Here is a 12931-nt window from a genome sequence, read left to right on the forward strand (position 1 = left end):
CCTTAAGAGCAGCTGACCATCATCCCTGCCAACCCCCAACACATTCTGAGAGTCATCGCTTGTCAAAAATAATTTAATAGTCCATTTGGGGGTGTCCTGGGACCTGCTTGCCAACACCCCCACCCCCAAGCCCTGAGCTCCAGCCCAGCCCAGCCACCCGCACCAGGGACCACCTCCCCACCCATGACAGCTCTCCCACCCCTAGACTCTGCCCAGACCCAAAGACGGTGGGTTTCCCCACAGCGCCTTTCCTGGCACCCCCTCATTCCTGAGGAGTGCTGAGCCACCGCACTCCACCCCCCGTCAGAGCACAGCCCTGTCCCTGCACCCCGTCAGGTCCTCCCTCCCACGCGGACACTGCAGCCCTGTGCTCAGTAGGAGACAGAAGAGACCTCAGCCTGGCCCCGGGGAGCCTGCAATCCACTAGGGGGTCAAGGCGCAAAAGCGGCCGGAGGCGGCGGAATCAGCGCGGTTCGCGGGCGCGGCTCTAGGGTCGGGCCGGGCGCAGCTGCTCCAGCCCGTCCGCGTACTGGAAGGCCGGGCCGGTCTCGTACTCGTACATGTCCAGGGCCACCTCGCAGCTCTCCCGCACCACGCGCTCAGGGTCGGCCGCGTGCGCCCGCAGGGCAGCCAGGCAGGCGGGCCGCGCGATGGCTCCCAGGGCCTCGGCGCACTCGTGCCGCACCATCGGGCTCTCGGCCGTGCGGGCCAGGGCCGCCGCCAGCTGAGGCACGGCCGCCTCGTGCTGCAGTTGGCCCAGGACGTAGCCGATCTCGTGGCGGAAGAGGGCGCTGCCGCAGCGCAGGCCTGCGGGAGAGGGTCACAGTGAGTGCGGCGCCATTGGGACGGGAGGGGATGGGGGGGCGCACTTGGGAGACAGAAGGGACCGAGGAGGTGGAAAGGGGGTTCCGGTCTCGAGGACACCCCACCCCTGCCCCGGGGCTCAGCGCTGCTCAGGGGAGGACCCAGACCCGTACTGGGATCAGGCTGGGCGTGGCCTTCTCCTCAGGCCCAGGGCCGGGCTCCCTTCCCTCCCCTCTATTTGCAGACATGTTGTACAGTTGTGCTTCTGGGTTGCTGGAAAATAATGCAAGTCTCTTTGCCTCTCTGGGCCTCCGTCTCCCCCACAGAGAAGGGGGAGTATTAAGAGGACGTGCCCCCGACCCACGTGTCCTGGAATGCTCTGCTGCCCCATATCACAAATGCAGCCACTGAGCCTCCCCAGGGGGCCCTTACCCCGGTCCTGGGGCCCCTCCTCACCCTCGGCCAGCGCCAGGGCAGCCTCCTCACCCCCGGCGTCCCGCAGGGCGAACATAGCGCGGTATCGGTCGAAGAGCGGCCGGGCCTCGTCCAGCAGCGCCTCCCGCAGCCGCCCCACATCGCGCTCCTCGGCGGGCGGAGCTGGGTCCACAGAGAGGTAGGGCCCCTGCGCCACTGGCTCCCCGCTGTGCTGCTGCAGCCACTCCAGCCGCCGAACGGCCAGCTGGCACGTCTCAGCCACCTACGGGAAGGGGTTGCACAGGTGGCCGCTGGGACAGGGGGTGGACATGGCAGGCCCTTCCCTACCCCTCCCAGGGGCAGAGCCAGCAGACACAGGACTAACTAACCCTTCCAGACTGGGGACAAACCAGCAGAGACTGCCGCGGTTAGGGAGCGACCAGGGGCAGGGGGCGAGAGGGCTCGCTCAGAGGTGACATCACGACCGAGAGACAGTGCCAGGTGGGACTGGCCAGTGCAAAGGCCGAGGCCGCAGCTGCCGGACCCGTCAAGGAAGAGCGAGCAACACAGGCGACCTGAGGTGGCCAGGCCAGCCTACTTCGGGCCTGCGGGCCTCAGCGAGGACTCGGGATTTTGTCGAGGCGATGACAAGCCACGGAATAGGTCAATAGACTTAAGTTTTACATACACCATCCCCGACCCCCGCAGCTGCCAGAGGAGACTGAGGGTGGGGTATGGGAAGCAGATAAGAACACACTTGTTCACAGCAGCACGATTCACAACAGCCAAAAAGTGGAAACGGCCCAAGTGTCCATCAACAGATGAATGGATAAACACACGTGGTCCCTCCACACACGGGAGCATCACTCAGCCGAGAAAAGGAGAGCAGCCCTGACACCCGCTCCCACGTGGACGGACCCTGAGAGCACGGTGCTCAGGGAGAGAAGCAGACACAGAAGGACACACAGTGTGTGAGTCCATGAATGTGAGACGTTCAGAACAGGCCAGTCCCCAGACACAGTTAGGGGGGTAGTGGTTTTTGGGGAAGGGGGTGGGGAGTGACTGCTGATGGGGATGGGGTTTCCTTTTGGAGCGATACGTTCTGGAATTAGATAGTGGTGGTGGTTGTACAACTCTGTGGGTGTACTAAAAACAACCTAGTGTGCACGTTCAACGGGTGAATTTTATGGTGTATGACATCTCAGTGAAGCCATTATTTAAAGCAAAAGGAAGGGAGACGGGAAGGCAGCAGGGAGACCCTGGAAGAGGCTGGGTGGGCAGGGCGGCAGATGTGGAGAAGTGGGTGGGTTGGGGGATCTCCCATGGGTGGAGTGACTTCCCGTGGGAGGTGAGGGAGAGGTGAGAGAGATCAGGGCGGCTGAGCAGGGCAGGTTTTATATGTGAATCAGGAGTTTGGTTTCGCCCGTGGGGCCACGGCCAGAGTCCACCCTGACTGCAGCTCTCTCTCAGCATCCCTGGGCCAGGTGGTCACCCTGGCAACCAGACGCAGGGCCTGAGTCTGGTTCTTGGACCCGAGACTGGGGAGGAGGGAGGGCAGGGCTGCATTACCTCGATGACAGGGTCGGTGGAGTACTGCTTCAGAAGCTCCAGAACCTCCAGGTTCCCGATGGCCCCCAGGGCCTCCCCTGAGAAGAACCAGACAGAGAGAGCACATTGCTTGCCCGGAAACACCTGAGATGCACCATCACCTCCTTCCTGCCCCCTGCTCCCAGCTCTGCCTGTATCCTCTAGCCACAGCAGTTGGAGCAGGAGCCAGAGTAATTAGAGTCCCTTCCCCAGAAATCACCAGAATTGGGCTGGGACTCCGCCCTGGCCTGCACCCCCGGAGCTCATGGCCTAGAGAGGAGACGTAGACAGGAGTGTCATTACAGCTTAGGGACACAGGTGACAAGAAGCCAAGAACCCTCACCTGAGTCAAGCCCATCATGGAGAGGCCTTAAAACCTGGAGGAGGTTTTAAGCTGCGATGTGGGCAAAGCGGGTCAGCAGACCAGGCACCGTCCTGCCTCCAGGCCTTTGCACAGGCTGGACCATCTACCTGGAGCAACTTTCCCCAGAAAGCTACGTAGAGAACTCCCTTACTTCACTCCGGTCTCTGCCCACTGATTAAAAACTGCAACACCTCCTTAACGGAAGGCCCTCCACACCCCTATGTCTGCTTTATTTTCCTCCTTAGCACTTACTAAGTGTTTCCATCATTAGATGACTGGGTGTTCTAGAAAATCACGCACTCAAAATAGCAGCGTTTATGGGACAAGCGAGGTTTGGGGTCGAGCGTTCTTTGAAAGGAGAGCTCCAGGGCAAAACCAGGGGCTGGGATCTTGAGAGGTCCCTGGGGCAGCACAGCATCCCTGCAGAGTATCTCAGGGAATATTAAAAGTGCCCCCAAACAATCAGACGGAAACAGTCCCCCGCTGAAAATCTGCAAATGAGCCCCTGGATGAAGTCTCAGCAGCACAGACCTGCCAAGGATGTTACTCTTCTGTCTTGTTTGCTGTCTGAGTCCCCCGGGGCGGAAAGGGCCTGGCACACAGGAGGCGCCTGATAAATGTTTGTCCAGTGAATGGAGCGAGTGAAGGACCTCAGGGCTTGGCCATCTGTGGCCGCCGCCTGTTTTTGTATGAGTGAAGGATGTTTTTGAGGTTCTTAACTCATGTTTTAAAAACTCAAAGAGCCAGCATTTTGACGTGTGAAAATGATGTGACATTAACGAACCTCTGGGCCCGTTGGGTTGGCCGGGCTCGTGGCCGCGCCTATCTGTTGGCTGTGGTTGCTGGCGGGCAGCTCTCTGGCCACGGTAGCGGAGTCAAGTCCGTGGGACAGAGAGGGTCTGAAGACAGTGATCACCCACCGTTTCCAGGGCCAGCCTGCTGAGCCCCAGGCAGAGTGAGTCCAGGCCTTCCCGCCGCTCACCTGCCTCGTGGCGCACCATGGGCTCCTGGCGGGTGTCCCGCAGCACGTCCACCAGCACGGGGATGGCGCGCGAGTCCTGCATCTGGCCCAGGCAGTAGGCTAGCTCGTGCTTGAGCAGGGCCGAGTCGTCGCCGAAGGTCCGGCTGATCCAGGCAATGGCTTCAGGACCGCCGAGCCCACGCAGTGTGAAGAGCGCCCGGAAGCGGGCCTGCAGGGGCTGCTGGGGGTCCACGAGCGTGCGCCCGACCGCCTCCACCTCCTGCTCTGTCACCATGGTGCCGTTGCCACCTTTCTCCTGCCACCGCCAGGCTCAGGCTAAACCAGGGGACTCCCAGGACCTGGGGTGGAAAACCGAGAGGCCAGGTTAGAGGCGCCCTTCTCCTCTCTCTGATGTGTTCATTTCAGAGTTGGGATCTGCGCGAGGTTTTCCCACCGCCGACTAGCCTGGGCTGAGAGCCCAGCTGCGGCCCTGCCTGCTTGCCACGCGGCCTTCCCTCAGGCACTGTCCCTCTCCGGGCCTCCGGCCTATCCACCAGCAATGGCCTCTGCTGCTCTGCTCGTCACACAGCAGCCAGAGGGACTAGTCCCCACGATGGCCCCCAGTGACTCCATCCCCTGGGTTTTGTGCCCCGTGCGGCCCCCTCCCACACCAAACAGAGCTGATCTCCAGGTGAATAACAGGGATACAGAAGAAACCTGTGTGAATTCTGAGGTTAGGTCACAAGAGACACTCTGCTTTCTCCCTGCGGGCTGGAAGGGAAGCTGGGAGACATACTGTGAGGAGGCTCGAGCAGCCGTGGGTAGGGGCCCACCTGCTGAGGAACTGAGGCCTCCTGCCAGCAGCCACGTGAGAGTACGTTGGGAGCAGCCCCTCCAGCTCCAGTCCAGCCTTCAGATGATGCAGCCCAGCCAGTGTCTGCACTGCAGCCTCACGAGAGATTAGAACCACAGCCACCAGGCTAGACCAGGCCAGATCCCGGGCCTACTGAAACCATGGGAGGTAGTATTTACTATTGTTTAAACTTGCAAAGTATGGGGTAATTTGTTACAAAGCATAGGGAACTGATACAGGAACCCTTTCAGTAGAAGACTGGACCATGTGACTCCCTCACAAAATCCTCTTATGGTGTCTCGTTACTCCAAAACTCCTTAACAGTCCCAAAGGCCCTGCACGACCTGCCCCCATCACCCCCCCTCACCTTCCCTTCCTCCCTCTTTCCCCCTTGTTCATTCCACTCCACCAAACAGGTCTCCTCTGTGTTCTTCCAGCACACCAGGTACAGTTCTGCCCCAGGGCCTTTGAATGGGCTATTCTCACCCCTAGGAACATGCTTCCCTCCATACCCCCATGCTCACTCTCTCATTTCCTTGGGTCGTAAATGCCACCTCCTCAGGGAGGCCTTCCCTGATCAATGTTACTCCTCAATCTCTTGTTCTTTGTTCTGCTTTATCTTTCTTCAAAGTACTGACCACCACTAGATACTGTATTAGCTATTTCAGTTTAGCTGCTTATGGTGGGACTTATCCTTCACTAGAATACAAGAACTCTGAAGGCAGGGACTGAGCACTCCCAGCACACAGGTCCTCAGTAAGAACAATGACCGTAACCATAATAGCCACTGATGTTTACAGAGCATGTGCTTCCTGCCAGGCCCCTCCTCTAGGCCCCTAACATTCATGAGCTCAGATGATCCGCGCCATAACCCTTTGAGACAAGCATTATGATTGTCACCGTTTTACAGGAGAGGAAACACAAGCGCAGGAAGGTTAACAACTTGCTTAGGAATAGCGTGAAGTTACAAATCCAGGCAGCTGGGCTCCAGAGTGAAGTGAACAAACACTGTGCAGGTCCCCTCTCCATCCTCCAGACCAGTGAGGACCTGGTGGATGCTTCATAAACCTGACAAGCAGGCTGTGGCTCCCAGTGGCATCAGCAGGGCCAACTGGGTTTAATGAGGGAGGTGCAGCTGCCTGAGCACAGGTGACCATCAAAGGATTGACACTTGAAAGAGGATCATCAGAAACCCCAGAAGCCAGGGGTGAGCAAGCTGGCAAGGCACTAGGGACCATTGAGACCCGACTCTTTGTTCTACACAGATGAGCTGTGACCTATCTGGGGATCACAGCTAGTCAAGAACAGACAGGACCCAGGACTCCTGACTCCTGGTCTGTGCAGGGCTTTCTTCAAGACACCTGGGAAAGGCCCTTCACCACCTCATCCCCAGAGACCTTAAACTCCCGGGAAAAAAGAAATCTGTAGCCAAGAAGGCAGCTCCAGCTACAGGAGAGGGAGGGTGAGGGCTGAACTGGGCAAATATCTCCAAGCTCAGTTTCCTCCTTTGGAAGAAAACTATTAACAGGTCACAAGCCTTGGGCTTCCTTTGAGTCTCTGCTTGGATATTACCTTCTTGGGGAGGCCTTTTCTGACCACCCTGCTTTCCAGGCTACTTTACTGTTCTTCATAGCTCCTGACAGCAAGTGATGTCCTGTGTATTGCAGCAGGCACTTAATAAATGCTGTAGAATGAACTGACCATCCACTGCTTGCCAGGTATGGTGCAAAGGACTTTATACACAGTATAAACCAGCTTAATCTGTAAAATGGGTGTAAGGGGCACATGGACTTCAGAGTTGCTGTGAATGAAATTATGCTAAAAGAATGCTTAGTACCACCACTGGTACTTAGTATGCACTTGATAAACCAGAGCTAGTATTAAATATTTCCACAGGGAGCCAACACCCACCTCTGTGCTCAGGAGGACGAGGGAGGTACGCATAGCCACCTGGAAGCCCGCTACTCACACCTTTGACCCATTTTTCAGTAGGAAAGAGGAAAAAACTGTGGACGCGGGGTAGAGGGGATCAGCTCCCGACCAAGGCAGAATCTGAGGCTTCGCTCACCCCTGCTAAGGTGTGTCTTAGAGAGAGACACGAAGAATTAGTAAGGAATGGAGAAAAAGGCGTTCTGGATCCGCGAAATCCGACCCGACCCCCACCCTGCCTACTTCTCTAAACCAAGAATTCGCAACAAAAAGGTCTCCGATAACTAGACCCTCGCCTTCAGAGAGGGGTCGCCCCGACACGGCATACCTCAGGGCTGCCTGCAGGCTCCCCCAGCGACGACCGGCTCCCCAAAGCTCCTTGCAAGAGACTCTCAGTAACTGGATGTCCCTAGACGTGTTTATGTGGATCTCCGAGTATTGGATCCCTCACAGGTTGATTCTGCCAGAACCTCGAAAAAGAGATCGCCAAATATGGGACCCCCGGCCCACACACTGACTCTTAAGCAAGGGAATCCCCCGAGACAGGCTTTCCAGAGCTTGGGGTAAGAGCTCGCCAGAACCTGTCAAGAGGCGGCCCCTCGACCCCCCCCCCATCCCCCCGACAACGAATCTCAGAGCCGGCACCCCCAACGAGGAATCCTCCCTCTGCCTGCCAGGCCCGGGCTCCACCTGATGCTCCCTGCCGCCAGAACACCGCAGCAAGCTCCCGGATCGCAGGACCTACGGGACCAACCCAGCCCGTAGCTGCCACCACCGCTTCACCGACCGCGACGCTCACACAGCTCTCCGGGGGCCGCCATCTTGCCGCCCACGTGACCGGGACGGACGGCACCAACGCAGCCTCGGGGGGGAAACCCAGTCAAAGGCCCCGCAGCGTGGGAAGGCCCGGAAGCACGAGTTAGCACCGATGCCATAGCTCTCACTCACACGTCAGGCGGGGTTAAGGGCACTCCTCAGGGAACGGGAGGAGCAATTCCATCTTTTCTCCGCAAGAGATTTTTCTCCGGCCTCCCCACCCAGTACGACGAGTGGAAATGGTTTGTGCCGATTCAGCCCGGAGGTGGGGCCGGCTAGCGACAGAGCATGCGCAGCGCCCCTGGGGCGTGGTCGAGTCTCAGGGGCGTGGTCAATGGACTCCGAGGGCTAGAAACGAGGTTGCGAGGGATTAAAAAAAGGACTTGACCCAATCTTAAATTCATTCACTTAACAAATAGTGTGTGGGCGCTGAGGACAAGACGGACTGCAGCCCTTACGATCATGAACATCACAGTCTGATGTCTGAAGGCGACAAACAATAATGAGATAAGTGAAAACATACTAAGTGGTGACAGGCTCAGGAGGAAAAAGTAGTCGAGCCGGTGCTTGTACGGGGTGTGCAGCCTTAGGAAGGACTGGGCTTTACTCTGACTGAACCCGTGTTCACAGCAGCACTGTTCACAGGGCCCTCAGACCCTGATCACCGCTATTGTATTTTCTGTCTCTACGAATCTGGCTACTCAAGGAACCTTAGAAAGTGGAGTCAAACAATGTTTGTCCTTTTGTGTCTGTCTTATTTCCCTGAGCATAGTATTCTCAGCGTTCATCCATGTTGTAGCGTGTGTCAGAATTCCCTTCCTTTTAAATTTCCTTCCTATGGCATGAATGGACCACATTTTCTTTATCTATTCATCTGTCAATGGACATTTCCATTGTTTCCACCTTTTGGCTCTTGTAAATAATGCCGGTATGAAAAAAAATTTTTTTTTAAAGCCGCTATGAACATTGGTGTACAAGTACGTATTTTATTCCTTATTTTCGAATCTTTTGGGCATATACCCAGGCGTGGAATCTCCGGATCATATGGTAGTTTTATGTTTAACTTTTTGAGGAACCACTGAACTGTTGTCTACAGCAGCTGTATCATTTTACGTTCACACCAGCAACATGCAAGGACTCCACTTCCTCCACATTCTCACCAACACTTGTCATTTTCTGTTTTGATAGTAGCCATCCTAACGGATGGGATGTGTGCAGCTTATTTGGAGATGCATTTAAAAAGGATATATATTGATGGATGGATAAATACATAACAGAGCAAATGTAGCAGTGTTAATTGGAGAAAGTGGATGGTGGGCATATAACAGTTCACTGTAAAATTCTCTCAACTTTACTATACTTTTGAAATTTTTCATAATAAACCATTGGAAAAATAAGTGGTGGGAAAAGGAGGGCTACTTCTATCCTCAGTGTTTAAACATTTCAAATTAAAAATGGGGAAAGTGTCTTAACTTTTAAATGCAGAACCTCTGAGTCTGCAAATCCGTTTTGAGGAATTTCGCTGACGCTAGTGTAAAAACAAAAAAACCGGAAGGCCACTCATGGCAACATTATTTGAAACGGAAAAAATTGGGGGAGAAAACTCCGCTTCCCACCACCGCTCTCTCGCAGCGCCCCCCACCCCCCCCCCCACACACACAATCTGTCCTCCCTGAAGCCGCCACCAGAGGGAGCCGATGAGCACCTCAGTCAGGAGCGCACTCCCTCTGCCCACAGCCCTCCAGGGTCCCACCTCTCTAGGGTAAAAGCTCAAGTCCTCCCGCCGCCCGCAAGTCCCTGCACGACCTGTCCCAGTCCGCTCCCTGTCCTCCTCTCCTCCTTCCCTTCCCTCGCTCACTCTGCTCCAGCCACACAGGCCTCCTGGCTGTTCCTCCAGGCACAGTCCTGCCCCAGGGCCTCTGCACAGCTGTGCCCTCTGCTTGCAATATTATTTCCTCCAAATATCTTTTGTTCACTCCCTCCCTCAAGCGCGAGTGTTTGCTCCTTTCCTGGAATGTTACGTCGTCCACGACCCCTTCCCTGAACACTTCAATTCCCTCACCCACAGCATTCCTTTATCCAGTTTCCTGATTTCTTTTTCTCATAGCATCTATATTTTACTGTACATTTTATTTAATTATTTTGTTTACTGTCTAGCTTCCCCACTAGAATATAAGCACCATAAGAGCAGGGACTTTTGTCGGCTTTGTTCTCCACCATATGATACAGTGCTGTGCCAGTTAACCAGCAATCTGGAAAAAAAAAAAAATTTAAAGCCCTGATTTGCAGTGTTTGCCAATTCCCGTGGTGTAAATATTCCCACCACGGTCCACTCACAAAATTCCTGGTGGTGCCTCCTGTGAGTCAACATTGACACATCGGTTCCAGCACCTAACTAAGTGGTTCCCCAGCACCTGTTACATGCCTGGAACTTAACAGGTGATGAGTAAATATGTGAGGCATGAGTAATGGAGCTGCCCCTCAATAGGGGTCTGGGTGAATAATGGTGCATCCATGTGTTAACAAGCAGATTTTCCAAAGAATGGGAAGTTAGTTGGGAAGGGGATAGCTCAGTGGGAGAGCATGTGCTTAGCATGCATGAGGTCCTGGGTTCAATCCCCAGCACCTCCATTTAAGTAAATAAACCTAATTACACTCCTAAAAGAACAGCAACAAAAGGATGGGAAGATCTACCTGTGTTGTATGAAAATCAGTCCAAGAGGTACTTTCAAAAAGTGAAGAAAGCTGGGAGTTTGAGATTTGCAAATATTAACTACTATATATAAAATAGATTAAAAATACAAATTTATTCTGTATAGCACATGGAACTATATTCAATATCTTGTAGTAACCTGTAATGAAAAAGAACGTGACAACGAAAATATGTATGCATACGTATGACTGAAACCTTATGCTGTGCACCAGAAATTGGCACATTGTAACCGACTGCACTTCAACTAAAAAAAGCAAAGAAAGCAAGCACAGACTCAATCATGTGTTCCCATTTGTATAAATGGGTTAAGACGTGTAAATTACAGATGGGTAAAACTGTTGAAAAATACCCAACCATTTACCCACAGTGCTTATGTTAAATCTCCTACCTCCCTGTGCTGCTTAAGTTGTTTTATTGTAATATTTTATTCTGAAGTGTGTTAGGGAATGTGGTGGTGGCCCCTCCAGAGGGGCTGGCAGCCTGTACAAGGCGGTCACTTTGATCAGGGGACAGAATTCGCCTGGGCACTCAGAGTTCAACTTTTGGCCGTCTCTTGCCTCCTAGGCCAGGCAGGAAGCATAAGGCAGTGTGCTGGGAACCTGGGGTGCACAGGCTCCTTCCTTGGGGCGCCTGCCACCCCTCTCCAGCCAGTCATAGCCGCGTGTGGCCAGATGTCCCTGTTTTTGTTTGTTCGTTTCTTTGGAGGAGGGTAGGTAATTAGGTTTATTTAATTTTTACTTATTTATTTTAATGGAGGTGCTGGGGATTGAACCCAGGACCTTGTGCGTGCTAAGCGGGAACTGAACCACTCCGCCATACCCTTCCCCCCTCAGATGTCCCTGTTTTTCAGGGAAGCCAAGCAGCAATTGATTTTACATGTAATCTCTCCTTTAAAACACGAGGGCAGTTAGTTAAAAACATCAACATACAGCAAAGAAGTCGCTTTGATAGGCCAACTGCTGGTCTAAACATTCAGTCATTCATTTCACAAATATTTATGATCTGCTGTGTGGCAGGCGCTGCCCTGGGACAGAGGGCACAGATATCAGTCTCTGAGCTCATAGAGCGGACATCCCATTTACTGTCGCTTTTATTGTCTTCCTGTGTGTTCAAAAGCTGAGCCCAGATAACGGGCGTTACAGCAGACCTGGCTGGCTCGTAGGGACACCATCGGGACCGGTTTTGTGGCGCAAGTTAATGTCCACGCAGGGCTTTCCCGTGGGCTGGGTGCTGTGTTGACTCTGGAAGGCTTCGGGGCAGCGTGCCAGGTGTGATCGGCTGCAGGGATGCTCTGGGGCTGCGTGGAGGCAGGCCCAGGGGTGCAGGAAGCAGATATCAGAAGCCACGCCCCCAAAGCTGGGCCTGTGGATGTCCGAGAACTTGGAATCTTGAACCTGCAGGCTTGCGGGGGAACTGATAGCAGGAGAACAGTCTGTGCTGAGCCCAGATGCCACCCACCTTCAGTCCCGAGGCTCCTATCCTCTGGAGCAAGGCTGTAGAGGCCAGAAGTCCAAAGTCAAGGTGCGGGCAGGGCCGTGCTCCCTCTGTACAAGGCTGGTGTGGCCAGCAATCCTTGGTGTCTTTGGCTTCTAGACACATCCTTCCAGTCTCCACCCTGTCTTCCCGTGACAGTCTCCCTGTGTCTGTGTTCGAATTTCCTGCTTCTCATAAGGACATCAGTCCCTGCTGGCTGGGGGGCCCACCCCACTCCACTCTGGGTGACCTCCCCTTAACCCAATGACCTCTGCAAAGACCCTATTTCCCAAAACAGCCCTATTCACAGGTACTGGGGCTAGGACTTGAATGCGTCTTTTTTGCGCGGGTCACAGTAGAACCCACCACACTTTGTTCTTTTTTTTTTTAATCTCAGCTTGGGTGTCCAGCCTGGCCCCTGCTCCCGCCCAGGCCGAGCGAGAGGCTTCCCCTGGGCCCCCACACCCAGTGCAGAGCTCAGGAACGATTTGTGGAAGGTTAACCGTCTCTGTCACCCCTCTGGACTTCTCGTTTGTCAAAACGTGAACCTCTGCTTAAAAAAAAAAGCAAAATAAATAGGGAATCAGTGATGCTCTTCACAGGCAGAACCAGAGAGAGAAACAAGTTCCTCAGCAGTGTGTGGGGAGTGAGCCGGAAATCGAAGGGGGAACCAAAAACAAAATCAGTAAATAAGATCAGTAATATTTAACTTTTTAAAATTTTGTTTATTTGGGAGGAGGTAATTAGGTTTTTATTTGGTTATTTATCTTTAATGGAGGTGGCGGGGACTGAACCCAGGACCTCGTGCGTACTAGGCACACACCTTCCCACTGAGCTACACCCTCCTCCTAGATCAGTCACATTTTAATGCAACTTTTTTTCTTTTTAAAATTGGCATTTATATTGAGATCACTGTAGAGTTACGTGCAGGTAAGAAATCACACAAATGACGCAGCGGGGTACCTTACACCCAGTTCTCCCCGATGGCAACTGGGTGCCAGACACACACACAGCACT

General features: G+C 54.0%; 1 protein-coding gene across 13 annotated transcripts; it reads right to left on the reverse strand.

Annotated features, from left to right (window-relative positions):
* Positions 1-59: 59 nt before the first annotated feature.
* Positions 60-7982, reverse strand: DOHH (deoxyhypusine hydroxylase). Of its 13 annotated transcripts, XM_064479701.1 has the most exons (9): positions 7603-7793; positions 7241-7382; positions 6895-7067; positions 6556-6744; positions 4964-5133; positions 4152-4489; positions 2788-2864; positions 1261-1501; positions 60-807 (listed from the first exon to the last, which is right to left on the reverse strand). In XM_064479701.1, the coding sequence occupies exons 6-9, from the start codon at positions 4423-4425 to the stop codon at positions 488-490; spliced, it is 912 nt and encodes a 303-aa protein (XP_064335771.1). In that variant the 5' UTR covers positions 4426-4489; positions 4964-5133; positions 6556-6744; positions 6895-7067; positions 7241-7382; positions 7603-7793; the 3' UTR covers positions 60-487. The 13 variants fall into 13 exon arrangements, with proteins under 13 accessions (XP_064335771.1, XP_064335781.1, XP_064335777.1 ...); XM_064479711.1 differs by lacking the exon at positions 6556-6744 and having other exon boundaries at positions 1291-1501; positions 7603-7796; XM_064479707.1 differs by lacking the exon at positions 6556-6744 and having other exon boundaries at positions 7241-7372.
* Positions 7983-12931: the final 4949 nt, after the last annotated feature.

Source organism: Camelus dromedarius, chromosome 27 (genome assembly GCF_036321535.1).
Source record: "Camelus dromedarius isolate mCamDro1 chromosome 27, mCamDro1.pat, whole genome shotgun sequence".
In the NCBI taxonomy this organism is placed as follows: Eukaryota; Metazoa; Chordata; class Mammalia; order Artiodactyla; family Camelidae; genus Camelus; species Camelus dromedarius.

What these genes read in the sequence shown, in the direction of transcription:
- DOHH (XM_064479710.1), bottom strand. Translation starts at nt 4,425, where the DNA reads ATGGTGACAGAGCAGGAGGTGGAGGCGGTCGGGCGCACGCTCGTGGAC. An exon ending in CATGGTGCGCCACGAGGCAG is followed by an intron (nt 2,865 to 4,151) that starts GTGAGCGGCGGG and finishes GGTTCTTCTCAG; the next exon opens with GGGAGGCCCTGGGGGCCATC. An exon ending in CCACCGACCCTGTCATCGAG is followed by an intron (nt 1,502 to 2,787) that starts GTAATGCAGCCC and finishes CCCTTCCCGTAG; the next exon opens with GTGGCTGAGACGTGCCAGCT.